Source organism: Onychostoma macrolepis, chromosome 18, assembly GCF_012432095.1.
Source record: "Onychostoma macrolepis isolate SWU-2019 chromosome 18, ASM1243209v1, whole genome shotgun sequence".
NCBI lineage: Eukaryota > Metazoa > Chordata > Actinopteri > Cypriniformes > Cyprinidae > Onychostoma > Onychostoma macrolepis.
In genome coordinates, this window is record NC_081172.1 from 32,576,685 (window position 1) to 32,594,795 (window position 18,111).

Sequence of the window (18,111 nt, forward strand, 5' to 3'; positions counted from 1 at the left end):
TTTTTTACAGATTTTTCGAAAGTTCAATGTTTTTACTGTATTTCATAATATTTTCTAATATATGTATATATATATATATATATATATATATATATATATATATATATACATACATTCTATATATAATATTCTAATATAAATATATATATATATTTATATATATATATATATATAATACAAAAATGCTGCATTTATGTATTAGAAAATAGAAAATAGTTTGGCCTTTTGTTCAAAACTGTCTATATTAACATATTAACATTTCACAATATTGCATTAAATATTGCATTAGTTTATAGTTAAAATTTTATAATGGCTTTTCATAATGTTTTGTAAGTTTCGGAAAGACTGAAAATCTGTATCTGTGACAAGGTTACAACAGTACAATCTATGTTTACAGTATATGTAATGCATTAAAAACCTAATAAAACAATTTGAATGTGACCTTCATTAAACAAAACCAATAAAGCATCAGCGTTTGGGCCTAAATGGAGCGTGTGTGAGTGTTTGTGAATGAGGCTGGCTCAGATGTTTCTCCATCGATCTGAACGACCTTGTCTGCCCTGCAGGTGTTATATTCAGCGCGGCGTCATCAGACTCCAGGAGGACTCTTCACAGCGGCTCCTGTTCAGTGTGACGAGTCCTGAAGGAGCGAGGGAGGTCAAACAGACCAGTGTGATGGAGAAATATAATGCAGTCCTACCAAAATCGGTGTTTTGTGGCTTTTAGTCCATGTCTGTACAGTAGCTCTGATTTGATCTATATTCTAGTCACAAAAAAAGACCAAAAATAGGAATGACTCAGTATTCAGAATGTGTATCCAAACTTTAGTTTTAAGTCTCCCATATTCTGTATTCTTTAATATTGTATTGCATTCACAACCAACAGTAAGGCAACTGAATAAACTGTCTTTAACTAAAAGAAAGCAGAACACAAACACTCACTTTAAAAAGCAGAGCACGAGTTTCTTTTGATGACAGATGACGCCCTCTGGTGGATTTGATCAAATATTGTACAGGAAACAGTATCTTACTGTGACACAAGTGTTAGTTTCTTTCTTTCTTTTTTTTTATAGTAATACATACTCAGAAAAGCACAGAAACGCTTACAAATCATTCATGTTGTTCAGTTTATTACATTTTGAATTCTGTAATTTTAAAATGAATTCAACTTTCTAAATGAAGCATTACAATGCCACGCTTTAAAACAAAATATGTTCTCGTCAAACCCAAGCACTTAAATGTATTCATTAACAACAGAAACGATTATTATTATTATTAGTTGTTATTTTTATTAACATATAAAACCAAACAAAGTGATGTTAAACCTACAGGCCTATTGAGATTACAATATAGCAGGGAAATTGAATATTTTGTTACAATATTTTAAACAGGCCTTTTTATTTTTTATTTATAACAGCCTTAGAGAGGTATCATTTAAGATTGTTCATTTATCCTATAAAACAAGCAATTGCAAAATTTTGTAAAGACATTGACTTGAAGTGTGTTTTCTGTAAAGAGGAACATTTATTTTTTATTATTATTTATTTATATGTTTATTTGGATAGGGACAATACAATAAACATGATTCCAGTGAAAGACTATAGAAAAAAAATGCACTGCACATAGAGATTATAGCAAGCACTAATTTGCATCTCATGTCCCTATAGAAAGGCTTTTCTAAAAAAAAAAAAAAAATAAATAATAATAAAAAAAATTATAATAAAATATAACTATAAAAAAATAAGCATCTATACAATAAAAACTAATGTAACAAATCCTTCATACAAAATTCTTACATTACGAACCAAAACACATGCCCAAGTTTTATAGACTCTTCCAATCCTAATAAATAACTAGTAAATAATTATATAAAAATTTAAATGGTTTATTTTGAGCCAGCGCTTGACCATCAATGCAAACGATTTTAAATCATGTATCACTTTGCACTCGTTTGGAAACATATCCCACAACTGGGATCCCTTTACAGAAAATGCTCTTTGAGGTTCTACAAAACACAATCCTACAGTTTCCATGTCTCGTTACCAAATTACATAACATAGCATGTGCCTTATATCACGCATTTAAAAATCAATTTCACATATGATAAAATTAAAAAATTTGTAAGACTAAGCATATGCTATTTCTTTAAAATATGGCAGTGATTCCATTGATTTGGCTTTTTATCCACTATTTTTAAAGCCTGATTGTACAGCATCTCAATTTTTCTAATTAGAGATTCATAGTTTGAGACCAAACTGTAATACAGTATGAGATACGAGACAAAATCACTGAATGCATAAACAGACGAGATGCTTCAATCATAATGTAATGCCTAATAAGTTTAAAACGGTTTAAGTTCATCTTAACTATTTTTGAAAGCCTTTTTATATGTTTGTCAAATTTAAGTTTTGTGAGTCTAGATCTACTCCTAAAAAAACTAACTTCATTTACCTCCTCTGTTTCTTTGTTAAGTATCCTAATTTTTTCAGTTTTCTTTCTATTTGAAAAACACATAAAAAGAGTTTTCTTAACATTTAATGTAAGATTATTTTCCTGGAGCCATCTGGATATCCTTTTCATTTGCTGATTTAAAAGTGCAGCAACCTCAGCTGATGACTTGGCAGATGTGTATATTACTGTATCATCAGCGTACAGCGGACGTTCAGCGTCTGGACAACTACCTGACGGATCATTTATAAACAAACTAAAAAGCAATGGTCCTAACATTGAGCCTTGAGGTAAACCCATCTTGTTTCTCATAAACATTGATTTTGTATCCTCAACTTTTACACACTGCTCCCTTTGCTTTAAATAAGAGGTAAACCACTCAATTGATTGTTTACTAAAATTAAAAAAGTACTAAATGTACTTAATTTAGATAATAAAATAGCGTGGTTAACTAAAGGCGTTTTTTTAGATCAATAAACACAGCCCCCATTACATATCCCTGATCCAAAGAAGATCAAGCCTTTTCTAAAAGTAATAATAATAATAATAACAAATAGCCATTTCTGTAGAATGCTGTGGTCTAAAACAAAATTGATGTTGATGAAGGAGATTATTACTTTCTAAATAATTTGTTAATTGTTCAGCCACAACTTTCTCTAAAACTTAGACATAACCGGTAAAATTGATATTGGGCAATAATTTGATATCATGTTAGCATCTCCTGATTTATAAAATGGTGTAACTACAGCCTTTTTCCAAATTTTTGGAAAAATACATTCTCTAAATTTGATAAATTTACCAAATGGGTTAATGGAGGTATCATCAAGGAGCTATATTTTAAAATAAAATTAATATCTAAATTAAAAACATTCTTTGCGGTTGAATTTTGTGACTTTTTTTAATTTCAGTTATTTTATTTTCATCAATCTCCTTAATACAAAATAAACCAAAGTCCTTAACCTTCACCCTATTTTCTAATGCTGTTAATTAAAAAATCTACTGAGCGAATAAAATATGCATTAAACTCATCTGCCAAAGTAGCTTTATCCTTTATTACTTTACCATTTAAATTTAACTCTTTAACTACATGTTGATTTTGAGTCTTATTTACTAATTATTTAATTGTTTCCATAAGACTGTACTTTGTCCTCTAGCACTCTAGTTGTGTATAATATGATCATTTTGACTTCCGTAATTCTTGTACTACTTTATTTCTTAAACCTTTATAAATTATCTGTATTTAGTTTAGAAGATATACATGGATACAAGATATTCATTATACATGGAAAATTATTTTTTCACAAATGTACTGGGCAGTGAAAAAAACTAATTTTATTCATTTTAAAATAGAAATAGGTCACTACCTGTATACGTTAAAAGAAACAAGAAATAACAAAGCGAAGAAAAAAAAAAACCCTGTAAATTATTTTAAAGCCTTAAATCCACTCTTTGAATAATTTGTAATTATTTGTACTTGTTTACGGTCATGTGATTCTCTTATTGCTTATTTTATTTATGTTTTTTTTTTTTAATGTATTTATTTGATGTAATTTATATGTGTATAAATTACAAAAAGAGAGAGAGAGAGTAGTTAGTGCGCTAGCAGTCAGTGCGTCTTGCGCAGTACGCACTACGTCACGTCTGCGTGTAGTCTTCAGCTTTGACGGGAAACTACATATCCCAGCATGCCTCGGTGAACCGACCACATCCCGGGAGAGAGGGGGTCGGCGTCGAACCTGTGTTTACTTCCGGATTTCCTGTATATGGCAGAGCTTGCAAACAGCCACTCCACTTGCCCTACAAGCTCAGCGAGAGCCCCGTGGCCCGATCCGATCCGAGACCGTCTCCGGTGGAGCGCGATGCTTCGGTGATCGGAGAGCCGCCATACTCCGGCGCAGCAGCAGCAGCAGCAGCAGCGGAGAGATTAGCGCAGCTTTAGACGACCATTCAACACAGAAAGTATCCTTTTGCCACCCTTCGCCAAACGTCAAAGTCAATGCGGTCCTTGATCGGAGCGCTGGAGCTCATCCACCTCTCATGCGCCGATCATTAACGCGCTTTCGTTCGCCAAACACGAGAACCGGAGATTAAACGCAACCGAGAGCCGATCCAGACTCCGTTAGCTCGGGCCACCGGGATAAAACGACCGGGGACAGCAGCTCTGCGTGGATTTATCCCTTTCAGTCATCATGGAGTGGTTAATGGGGTGAGTATGTTTCCAGATCATTGTCCTAATTGACCTGTGATACTGTAACTTGACGCATCGAGTCAAATTTGTTGTGCAATTTGTCGCCAAAAACGACACGCTTCAACCGAGCTCCTCATCGAGCGCTGGATGTATATAGATATACATGCATCCACGGTCTGTAGTGCTTTTACATGCAATCTGTGTAGCGTTTACAGTAACTGTGACGCAACACTGTCACCGGTGCAAGCGCATTTAAACTGATCGCGTGCCATCTTCTTCATCATCATCATCATCTGTGATTTTAGGCAGTCCGTTTTAACGTTGTATTCTTTAAAACAAGCATCTGTTATATAAAGTATCGTTCTCAGTTGCTAGTATTTGTAATTACTAAGTGACTAGAATCCTTTACAATTTCACGTAGAACTATTCCGTAAATTCTAGCACATGCATGTTTTTTTTGGTTATTAGTAGCTAATATTTCAGTAGTTTTACTAGTGCTTGTGTGTCCCTCTTGGTTCTAGTATCTAATAAACGAGCATCTATCCTGAGTATTACCTTTAACATCTATTATTTTGCTAGTTGCAATTGCTTTGGATTTTATATTAGGTGTCTTTAACTTCTATGGACTAATATTTCTATTAATAATTTGAAACAATGCATTTATTGTGTACGTGCATTTTTATTTATTTATTTTTTTTTTGGAAAATGCAAGTAAAACATAAAAACATGCATGTAAATGTCTGTAAGTAATTTCTGTCAAATCCTTTAACCCATTTTTAAACCTAACGATTCTTTGAAACCTGCCCCTAACTCACCCGTGTTCCACTTTAAAAACACCTGATATAAAATTGGACCATTAATGTTACTAGTAACAACTGGAAAACATGCTAGTGAATAATAAATCACAACTAGTGCCTACTTTTGAACTGGATTAGATACTAGTAACTGTTTATTTTGAACTACAAGTACTAGTAAAGCTGGACAAACATATTGATATCCAGCAGCTCTAGTTATATTGATCACAGTTAATAATTAAATCTTAATGATGGTCTATCAGAATTATTTGCACCAACCCTCATGAGTGCTTTTGAATCATACTATAGTAAAGTGTATCATACTGTGTAGTATTTACAACACTTTAATGAATACATACTGTTAACTGATAAACTGTAATACATACTCTACTATACTTTAGTTTTTACTACAGTAAACTGTAGTGCATTGTAGTATAATACCCTATAGTTGTAAAAAAACATAGTTCAGTATTGGGTAAAGTAATTTGTTTATATTACTATAGTTGTTATATTACCAGCAAATAAATAAGTACTTTACTATAGTATGGTTCAAACACACTATAGTATTTTTTTTTTTAATGTGGGAATTGGCCAGACAAGTCTGTATCTAGTGACTGATCTCCACTCTCACTGTTCCTGACATTAAACCTGATTGGTGACTAACTTGAAGTCATATTTGCGTACCGGTGTTTGTCATACAAACTGTTGCCAAAAAAATCGCATGGTCTGGCTGAGCTATTAATAAAAGCGGTTGAGCTCTGTCAAGGTTCTTCCTGGATAGATGCGACTCTACACGCCTTTAAAACATGTTCAGACTGTATAGAATTCACAGAAACACTGACGCAATAATGCACCCGGCACAAACATGAGCTGATCACATGCCTGATTCTGCTTCATATCTTCATCCGCATCGTAATTAGCATGTCTGCTTAGAAATGGCTTCCAAGCTAGTCGAATAAGGACGCACACCAGTGATGATGGTATGAGAACGTCGCATTAATGGTTGTGCTAGTTTTTGACCTTTAAACCCTTCCAGCGAGGACCCTAAGCTTCACCTGCAGAGAGAGAGGTCTGTGGAGGAGTCAAATGGCCAAGGCTTGTTTTCCTTTCTGTGCTGACCTTACAACAACAAAAATGAGCGCGCTTGCTGTTAATTTGTGCAATTCTTGCATTGCATTGAGACTCATAACAGCAATGAATTCTAGTATTCAAATAATGCGATGTTCTAAAGGAAGGACAACCATTGTCACGATGGTTCTAGATTTGGCTTTGTGGTTGACTGTAAAAGAGATGCTATGAAAGTGGACTAAAAGTGGAGCTCCTCGTCTTGGTTTTGTGAAGACCCTGTGCATTAGAGACAAACCTGGGGTGGCTCAAATCAAAAGGCTTGTATTAAAGGAATAGTTCATACAAAAATTTAAATTTGTTGAAAATGTTACTAGCATTCAGGCCATCTGAGATTAAGATGGGTTTGTTTCTTCATCAGGTTTGTAGAAATGTGTCTCTGCATCAGTGTCTCAGCAATGGATGCTCTGCAGTGAATGGGTGCCGTCAGAATGAGAGTCCAAACAGCTGATAACAACATCACAATAATCCACAGCACTCCAGTCCATCAGTTAACATCTGGAGAAGACAAAAGCTGAAACAAATCCAGCATTAAGACGTTTTCAAACCGCTGCTTCCAGCTAAAATATGATTCCATAATCCATAATAATGCTTCTTCCAGTGAAAACGTGTTCTGGTCTGAATCAGGAGAGAAATCTGCACACATCAAGCAGCGTTTACAAGCCAAAACAGCTCTAAACAAATATGTGGCTGGTTTTTGATGTAAGAGACAACAGCAGATGCACTTTCACTGGAGGAAGCGTTATTATGGATTATGGAATCATATTTTAGCTGGAAGCAGCGGTTTGAAGTTAAAAACGTCTTAATGCTGGATATGTTTCAGCTTTTGTCTTCTCCAGATGTTAACTGATGGACTGGAGTGCTGTGGATTATTGTGATGTTTTATCAGCTGTTTGGACTCTCATTCTGACGGCACCCATTCACTGCAGAGCATCCATTGCTGAGACACTGATGCAGAGACACATTTCTACAAACCTGATGAAGAAACAAATTCTTCTTGGATGGCCTGAGGACAAGTTCATGCAATTTTCATTTTTGGGTGAACTATTCCTCTAAAACTACCAGGAAACAATTAGCTACAACGTACTTTGTTAGAAGGTTTCTGCGCATTGCTCTGATGTGTTCACTGGTCTTTGGCAGGCGATAACCATAGGCCTATTATATTTCAAAATCTTCTCAAGTGCTGCCTGTATCGTGGCGCTGAGCACAGAAAACGCAGTACGTTCCAGCGTATCTGGTATGCAATCTGGCGACAGCTTTACATTCCTGCGTCAACCCGCATTTTCATTTGAAGGGTGACCGATAATGTCTGTTACATGTCTTGTGGCATTTTGTTCACTGTCTGTCCCCAGACGCTGATGAAAGATACTTCCAAATATGAATACCTTTTAAAAGGTTGTTTCCCTCTTCAGTTCACTGTTTACGGTGGTCACCCGTCAAAAGAGACACTGAAGTGTTTCTAATCCTCTTTTATGGACTTGTTTTACAGCAAATTAGCTCAATTAAAGACATTTATTTCCACTTCCATGAAGCTTTATATTATAGATCTATAAACTGTCCTTTCTCAGCATTGTGAAACCTGGTGCCTTTCTAAAACCTTGCAAATAGCATTATGGCAGCAGCTTTCCCAGCTGTAATGCAGAAATAACTCCAAAGTTCATGTTTCCTGGGTTAGCATGGAGGCATATTCAGGATCATAATGTGAGTCTGCCGTGCCCCGATATGTCGTCTCCTTATTGCTGCTGGAGTTTGAGGTGGAGCACAATTAGCCGTTTCAGAGCTGCTGGCACAGGCTATTGACCGTCTATCAGTTGTTTGGCGTCTCTGATGCGGGTGTGACTCCGTCGAGCACAGGTTTGGGCAGTTCAGCGCTCTTCGGGAAGAATGTGTGTAGGATGAATAGCAAATGTAAAGTAATCCTGATGCATGACTGAGACCTGCGGCATTGACGCCATGTTCTGAATGATGGTGGTGTTTATAAAGATTAAAAAAAAAAAACCTGTGCCAGCTCTTTTTAAAGCCTTAGTTCACCCAAAAATGAAAATTCTGTCATTAATTACTCACCATTGTGTTGTTACAAACCCGCAAGACCTTCGTTCATCTTCGGAAACACAAATTAAGATAGTTTTGATGAAATCTGAGACCGTCCATAGACGGCAATGTTCCCAGGTCCAGAAACGTAGCAAGGACTTCGGTTAAATAGTCCATGTGACATCAGGGACTCAAACGTAATGCTACAAGAATACTTTTTGTGCGCCAATAAAACTGCAATAACATAATGAACTGTCCCTTGAAGTCTGTTTGTGATTCTCAGCTGGTTTGGTTTCAGCGAAAATAGTCAAGTGTGCAAAAGTGTCCTTAAAATCAAAACAACCAAATATCTTTTAATGGCTGAACAACTAAGGACCTCAACAACCACAAAAAGTCATTGTTTTTGAACACGTAAACTTGCATAAATAATGTTGTTACAAAACCAATATTTTGGATTTTTTTTTTTAGTGAAATTAATTTAGCAAAATTTCCCAATTTTGCTACCACTGCAAAAACTACTAGCCAAGTTAATTTAAAGTTCAGACATTCTTAAAGACAAGTAAACGGTTGAATTGTGAGGAACGGCACAAATAAATGCAACAAAGATACTATAAACTAAGCAGTGTTTAAAGTTCTATAGGTATGATTAAGAATAGTATTTGGGTGATCAAATATAAAATATCACTGCATAATCTTAACTTTATAGATGAATCCTTATTAAAGTATCTAACGCTCTCTGAGACGTGCAAATCTGTCTGTCAGACAGTTGTGAGAGTACCAAATTGATTTATCTCTTGTGTTTGAGTTAGGGCTGCACGATATGTCGCATGCGATTGTCATGCGCGTCTCGTCAGTAAAGCCGGTTCTGTGATTAGTAATAAATCTCCATCACTGACAAGCTACGCAACATCACGTTCAATATCGCAGGCGATTCATCTGCGATTCTGAGCGCGAATTGCGTAGCTTGTCGGTGAACTACGGCTCTGTGTAGTAAATGCCGCTCCATTTGAAAACAGGTGATGGAGATTTATTACTAATCACAGAACCGGCTTTACTGACGAAATGCGCATGACAATCGCATGCGATATATCGTGCAGCCCTAGTTTGAGTTTTTAAATTGGCAAGATTTTAAAAATGCATACAAATAATAATCTTTTTGGACAATGCAGTCCTTATTTTCGAGCCCTGATGTTGATATTACTGTCATCTGCATAGGCCCATAATAAACAATGCATTGACCGAATAAGAAAATTGACAATTTTGAAAATGCATTAATGACCGCAGAAGAGCAATTTAGTCAGTCTAGCAAATGGGACAAACACTGGGCCAAATGTTTGTCATTTTTAACCAAGTGAGATAATTTTGTGCAACTGTGCCTTAGAGTTTGATTGGACGCACAGTCTTAGATCTCAACAACAAATGATATGGGAATCATTTTCTTCCCCTTTTTAAAGCCGATAAGCCTATTTATATTATATACATGAACACTTTTGTGAGTAGTTGTATGTCTGGTTGTTCACTGTCAGACATGCACGCCTTTTTTTGGGTCGTGACTCACTAGTTGACAACCGCTAGTTGACACAAATCGGGGGCTCGTCCGGGATGCAAAACTGAAATGTGACACAGACCTCCAAACCACAGCACGTTAAAGTTATTTGCATGGCTGTCAAGTGTCAACCCTGAGCTCCATGATCTTAAATGTGGTTGCTAGAAGTGAAGCAAAACATCAGATATGCCATTTGCTTGGCTTTCCTCCCAGTTAAGGTCAGCAGTGCCTTCACTGCAGGACCAGATATGCTCAACTGGATATGAAGACGTGCATCCAGTTGACCCTGATAGAAACTAGGCTTGATATTCTGCAGTTGAAGTGCAGAAGTGTTGAATTCCCAGCACAGCACCCAGCTGAATGCCTACGGCAGAGCTCGTCTCCTGTCCCACACCTCTTAGGGCTGAATAATTGGGCTTGTGGAGGTAGTGGTAGAGAGCGAGAGAGACTGAAGGAATATGTGTGTTTTCATGTGGATCTGTTCTGCTCTGATGCTGGTCCGTGTAAGTGTGATGGGTATTAGCTGACAGTTTCTTCCACTAGCTGGAAAAACAAAGAGCTGCGCGGCACCCGTGTTCTGGCCAAAGAAGGAGAAGCTGAGGAGTGGACACCACGGACCTCGAGAGTGTGCAGCCTGTGTAGGGCCTGAGGGGCTGTGTTTGCTTTAGATTTTAATTTTGTAGTATTTTTAGTGAGCAATAGGACGCTATGAAATCTGAAATTTAGTTTTTTTTTATTTCTAGGTTTCCGTTTTAATGTTTAATTTAATTTTAGTAATCAAAAAGCATGTCTAATTGAATTCACAAAATGGTTTCTGTGTATTCATTTTTCTGTATATAACTTTAATGGTTTAATTATTTTTTGTTAATCAAAGTATCTCTAATCAGTTGAACTTAAACTATTTTATATCTTACTACTATTTTTTTTGTTTTGTTGTTGCAATAATAGGGCTCTATGAAATGTTTACTTTTTCAAAAATTCAGGGGTTTAAATTTTTCGAGATTTATGATTGGATACAATTTTTTATTAAGGAAAATGATGGTAATCAATGAAGGTATAACATTTAATCAGTTGAACTTTAACAATTTAATATATTTTTTTTTTCTATGAAATTTATTTATTTTCAGAAATGATTTTCTACTTTTGATTTATTCATCTGGAATTTGCCAAATTCCACAATTTCGCAGTATACTGTAAGTTATGATTTGAGTGCGTCTGTATTTTCAGAATTGCATAAATCATATGGCCATGAAGTTGGCTAGTCGTAGACCGACATTATCTGTAAAATGTCAACATAGGTTGGGTAGATGTGCCTGTAAAGTAGTAAATATAAAATGTGTGTTTTTCTCTGTGTGTGTGTGAATATGCAAAAAAAAAAAAAAAGGTTACATTTTGGGTATGTTTTATTACCTATTATTTAGTTTTACCAATACCAAAAATTCACTGGCTGATAGGATACCATAACAAACATGGTGCAGAACTTTTGTATTTAAATATAAATATTAACATTTTAATAGTGCTGTCAAACGATTAATCGCGATTAATCGTATCCAAAATACAAGTTTTTGTTTACATAATATTTGTGTACTGTTTATTTATTATGAATGTATACACACACACACACACACACACACATACATGTATATATTTAAGAAAAATTTAAGTTTATATATTAAACATATAAATTATATGAATATAAATATATACATGTAAATATATGCTGAATGTGTGTGTATTTAAATATACACAGCATACACGCGCACATTATGTAAATAAAAACTGTTATTTTGGATGCGATTAATCGTTTGACAGCACCACATTTTAAATGATAAAACTTGTAGCCTTTACATATTTATTAATGAATTAAACGTTACTTAAGGGAACACAAGTATACTGCGATTGCATAAACTGTTTCCTGCTGTTGTGTGGTTCATGTGCTTCCCGTCTGCGACCGTGTTTGAGTGTTGCAGCATGTTTCTCTGAAATGAACGGAGATGGTTTTGGGAGTGAAGGTCTCTGCCGATGGAGGCCGGTTATGTGAATGAACTAGTTCAAGAGCTTTCCACTGAGTCAGAGTAGCGAAGATCGCTCTGTTTTAGGGTCTAACTGATAAACCAGGAAGTAGGTTACATCAGCACTCACCTTAAGTAATGGCTTTGTAAAGAGTTTATAGCTCGTCTGTTTCGGATGAATTGAAAGTGAAAGTAAACTTGTGAAATGGTAGCTTTCCTAGTATATCCTGCTGAATGTGTTTTGATGCACACCTCGACCGCATGAAGAAAAATAACATGCTGTATAATGTTTCACTTCCTATTTCTGCTGCAGAAAATATATGTAACCTTGTGCTTCCTTTTCTCTAAAATAGAAGAAAAAAACAAACATCCTCTGGTTATCTCTGCTTGTGGTGAAGGCAAACAGTCTCTGTCAGGTGTGGGTAGAGTCGCTGTGTTTTTTTGTGTTTTTTTTTTCCCCTCCAGTTTTTAGCCTTTTTATTTTCAGAGGTAGTTTTGATGCAGTTGCAAAAGGGTTTGGATGATTTTATGCCCTTTATCAGGTCAGTCTTTCTGCCGTTGTGCTGGAGGTTTCTAGAGATAAACGACGTTGAAGGAATAGTTGACAGAAGTTGATAAATGTCGTCATTTACTCACCTTAATGTTGTTCCAAACCTGTATGCCTTTGTTCCATTGAACACAAAAGATGTTAAACAAAATGTTCATGCTGGTCTTTTCAGTCAAAACAAATCATACAGTTTATTGAACCGGGCTGACAGTCTTCAAAAAGGTCAAAATGCACCACTTGTACATTATATTTTGTATTGAAACCACACGATAGCTTTGTGTGTGAGACAACTTTTTTTTACATTTTTTTTTTTATTTGTTTCTCAAAACTCTACACACAGCTCTCAAATCACTTTTATGTATCTTTTATGTTCTATTTTATTTATGTTCGTTCTACTGGTATATGGAATTTGGTATGAATTATGGAAAGTTAATTTAATAACTGCTTGAATTTTGGTCTGTTTGTTCCACAAAGCATTTGTTTGGCTTCAGAAGCTTGATTTGTATGGACCACTTTCATGATTTCTTTTTATGTATTTTGAGTTTTTTTGTTTGTGGAAAAAAAAAAAAAACTTATTCTTAACTACTATTCGGTAAAATTAAGAATATTTTGTAATCCAAATAAATAAATACAATAATAATAGTAGAATAAGAATGTTGTTAAGAAAATATTTAAAAACGTGAAGTAATTTTGCACATTTTATGCACTTATTAAAATGTATCTTTATTTCTTAAGAGTTTTGTCATTTTAGACCCAAATAAGATGCTTTCATTGTGTTGAGCAAAAGTTCTTATTTTGTGTTACACAAAAGAAAGTCATATAGGTTTGGACACTTAAGGGCGAGTAAATAAATGGAAAATCAAATTTTTTTTTTTCAAACTATCACGTGAAGAACCAACTGCATCACTATGCATTGGCATCCAGAGCCTTGCATTATAAACCCAATGCAGTGTGTAATAATGGTTTATTATGGAGCTGTGCTGGATGCATAAATGTGTCTCGCAGACGGAGAAGCGTGGTCTCATCTCTCTCGTGTGAGCTGGTGGCGCTCAGGCCGGTGAGTCACTCCTCTCTCCTCGCTCTGTTCTCGCATCCCTGGCTTCCCGGGTCTGACGTCACGTCTGTGTCGTCACAGCTGTAGCCTGCGGACGCTGGTTGGGAACATGTGTCCCCTCTGCCGGGGCACGGAGGATGAGAAGATGAACACGGATCGGGCCTCCCTGCAGGCCTGCCGCTTTTTATAGATCCAGCTAGTTAAACAGAGACACAGAGAGAGCTTGAAGAAGGATGCTGGATGTACAGCGATGAGAACACTAGTATCTTCAGCAGCTAAAAATGGTTTTAAGTCAGTTATTTCTATCTTTTGCTGTAGTGTGTCAGGAGGAAATATCGGTTTACATTTTCAAACATTCATTTAGCCATTAATTGTAATAATGCAGTGATATTTTTGCACTCCACACAGAGCTCTGATCATCATCAGTCTGTCTGTGATTACATGAAGAAACAGAACAAACTAGACAGACTGATGATGATCAGATCACATCTCTGTGTGGCTGTCGTCTCACTGCATTATTACAATTAATGGCAAAATGAATGTTTGGAAATGTAAACCGATATTTCCTCCTGACACACTACAGCAAAAGATAGAAATAACTGACTTAAAACCATTTTTTTTTTTGCTGGTGAAAATACTAGTGTTCTCATCATCATCATCACTGAATCTCTAAGAGCTTGTTGTTGTGCTTTAACCAGGAAGCCGCTATCTATAGATCAGGCCTTGTGTGTTTAAACCATTTTCACACTTGGTTTTGACTGCTTGGTTTGAAGCTGAGCTTAGAGCTGCATTGATTAATCGACATCAAACCCAAATCATGCGATTTTATAAAATTGCAAAGGCTGTGATTTCATTAAATATATCCATTGTGTGTTTTATGAATGAATGAGGCATTTATATAGCACTTTAATGTGTATTGCAATACACCCAAAGCGCTTTACAATCATGTGGGGGGTCTCTTCTCAACCACCACCAGTTTTAGAGTGAAGCGGTGTTTATTTACACATGAGCAGCTCGTGATCTGGTGTTTTCAGCGTCTCAAAGCATTTACAGTAAATGCTGCTTCACATGAACTTCATCTCCGTATCTGCTGTGAGTTTGAGTCGCTTTAATGTGCATTTGGAAACGCGATATGTGCCAAACGTTTTCCCATACTTGTAACAAGAAATTTGAAAATACCATAAATATTAATACTGTAATTTTACAGTTGCAATGCAAAATAAAATTATTATTTTAGTGAAATTACAGTATTTTAAATAGTATAATATTGTAGTAATATTAAAACTTCTTAGTAATACTACTTAAATATATATTTTTTTCAATTTCTAGTCTTTTACTTTTTCATTTTTAGTCATTTTATTTTGTTGTAGTAGTAGAAATAATAATAATAATCGTTTTTATTTAACATTAAATGTCTTATATAGCTTCTTGTTAATTGTATGACTTCCATTATTTATTCATGTTTCCACCGTGCTGCTTGCATGGTGTTATAAATACACAGAAAAATAAATAAATAGTATTTTTAGCCATATTGATGTAATCACAATTTTTTGCTAAATTTTGCAGCCCTACAAACAAGAACAGAAAACTGTTTACACTAGTGCGCTTTTGTTTTAAAGCAGTGTTTTAAAATGAAAAGGATCCTCGCCTACACTGGCGTTTTCACTGCGTTTCAGAAACATACTAATTCTATTTTCGAATACTTTTTAGGAAGGATAGTATGCGAATTGGGACGCAGCACATCTGTCCACGCTACACAAAACCGAAAACGCATGTCACATGACCATTCATGCAGGCACAACCATAGATATGTATAGGTAGATGCCCTATTATTTAGACTGCGTGCTTAGAGCGGTTGAATGGGGAATCTACCTTTGCATATCTATACACAGAGATACACTAAAAATGGAGAAGAGTTGGAGCATGCACATAAACCCAACATTTGATACGATACAAAATTTGTACGTATACGGGGCTTTAGTTTCTTTCTTTATCCATTTAATGCTTGGCTCCAAACTGTGGTATGATTGTCATCAGTGTGAGGAGCAGCAGCCGTTCACCGATGTCTCTTCGTAAACAAATCAGGATTAGAAAATGCCAGCTTCACTGTTTTATTCATGATTTTGTCCAGTTTACCAGCCTGTCTATGCAAGAAAACTTTCAAACCGCTTTCATACCAACCAAACAAGCTGAACTGTGGCGAGCAAAAGGGTTGATGTGGAAGCGTTTGTCTTTGCATTTTTCTTGCCGCTCTCTTCCTCTCACGTGTTTTTCAGTTCCTACTGTTTCTGATGACCTACATTGCATCCTCCGTTGCTGCGTGTGCAAGGGTGTCGCTTTCTTCCTTGCATCTTTTCATCTTCCTCCATTTGCTTCTTTGGCTGTTCTCGTCCTTGCGTGTCCTTCAGCGTGACCTTGGTGCATTTCTTCCAGTCTGAAAAGAATGTGCATATAATGTCCCAACAGCCTGACTGCTATCACTGAAATAAGTATTTTAGCCAATGGGAGAAACAAACTCTGCACAATTGGGTTTGCTGACTCGTTTTTGGAGGACAGCAGGGTTTTGGAAAAGGCATGTGTGGTTGAAGTTTGCAAAAGGACTGGAATAGCTTACATCACCTTTTTAGGGTTTGCATACTTAAATGCAGTGAGGAAAATGCAAATGAAGCGTGTGAGAGAGAGAGAGGGATTCCGATTGAAGCTTGTCTTTTCCTTGTATGGAGCAGGAATGGGCTTTAGTTGGATTAATGTAGTGTGATATCAGGCGTCCAGCAGGCTTCCCCTATATACCTCACAGATCAACGGTGCGTGTGTGTGAATCTACATGACTGCAGGATTTGAAGTGCTTCCTCTTCTGTCTGCACAATCCAGGCTCATTGGAAATACGTGCTTGTGGCAACATTTCTGCAACACGTTATTACGTAACTTACTGCACGTTTTGCGGCAATTTCAAAGTGAAATGTCTAGTGAGTGGCGCTAAAACGCACGTTCAATATGTGACTGTGGCACGTTTTTATTACGTTGCTTCAGGTACGTATTGCAGCAGTTCAGAATTGAAATGTCCGGTGAGTGTCGCTGAAAGGTTAATGCTCTTATTAGGGCTGTCAAAAATTTTATTTAAAATTAAAAATCCACATTTGCATTCAAATTTTAGGTGTGTGTTAAGGAGGCAGTCTTATCAGTGGCTCAAGAGATGCGATGACGATGTGTTTCATATTTCATACCATTTCACTCACGTCTCGCACAAAAAGGTCCCAATGTGCATACTGTCTATCCTAAATTCTATGTGATATTAGTAATTTTCCAATACTATTTAGGGAAGATAGGGTGGATAGTATGCACATTGGGACGCAGGAGGGTTTTAATTATAATTTGCTTATAAACATTATTTTAAAAAATATGCACTTTTTTTCACAGATAGTCATGCTATTTTATTGCTTTGAATAAACGGTCATTAGTAATATTTTGCTCTGTGGCCTCAGGAGAGAAGCCAAAAGCTTTGTTTTTCACCCTTACTGAAATTATGCACTTATGCAAGTGCAAAATTCGAATTGAGTTTTTCAGCCATTTTGACAGCCCTAGCTCTTATGTTGGAAAATAACATCCCCTACACCAGACACAACAATGTTATTGAATGCAAAAGTGATGCAAAAACACATCTGCTGATGCAACCCTGCTATTTTAACTTCCTTATATGCTGGTTTGAGCAGTTTTGTTGAACTGTGATTTCACAGGATTCGTATCGGAGCGCTTCACCGCACAAGTGCAACGCCATATCGGGTGAGCGACAGAGCAAACGTACAGTGTCAGTAAAACCATGCATATGAAGCTGGATATGTGACGCTAAGATTCAAAAGTAGCAGTTTTCAAATCTCACAGCATGTTGGAATTGTTTTGAAGTAGTAAGACAATACTGTGTGAAAATTCAGCTTTCTTAATCGAAGCTCTGGCCCTGCAAATCACAATTTGTGTGAAAATGAATAAAAGTGGTTGAGTTTTAGTGTTCATTTCAACTGGAAACTGCAGTGTTTTTTGAGTTCTGCAGCAATGTAGGAAGAGGCATGTATGGGTTGGTTCTGCAACGTATCGTGCAAAGTTTGGGTCTGGAAACTAAAAGGTCATTAAACTTACAAAGAGGGATTTGTTCCTGTAATTGGCATCTAAGTTCCTCTGGATAAGTGTCAACTAAATGACAAGAGTTTGCATGTACGTGTCCAGATAAATCCTGGCCTATTCTATGTAATTCTTACTAAATGACCTTGGAGGTCAAGATTTAATGTTGTACAGCAACCTGTTCTCTACCAATCGTGCTCGTGCTGTCCGAGACCGTCTGCGGTAAGATTAAGCTGCTGTGTGTAAAGAGCAGG

General features: G+C 36.2%; 1 protein-coding gene across 1 annotated transcript in view; it reads left to right on the forward strand.

The window, feature by feature from the left end:
* Nucleotides 1–4,513: 4,513 nt before the first annotated feature.
* mob2b (MOB kinase activator 2b) overlaps nucleotides 4,514–18,111 on the forward strand; it is a 46,135-nt gene continuing 32,537 nt past the window's right edge. The window contains exon 1 of the mRNA XM_058751130.1: nucleotides 4,514–4,653. Within this exon, the coding sequence (XP_058607113.1) occupies nucleotides 4,637–4,653 (17 nt within the window). The 5' untranslated portion in view covers nucleotides 4,514–4,636. The remainder of the gene's footprint in view (nucleotides 4,654–18,111) is intronic.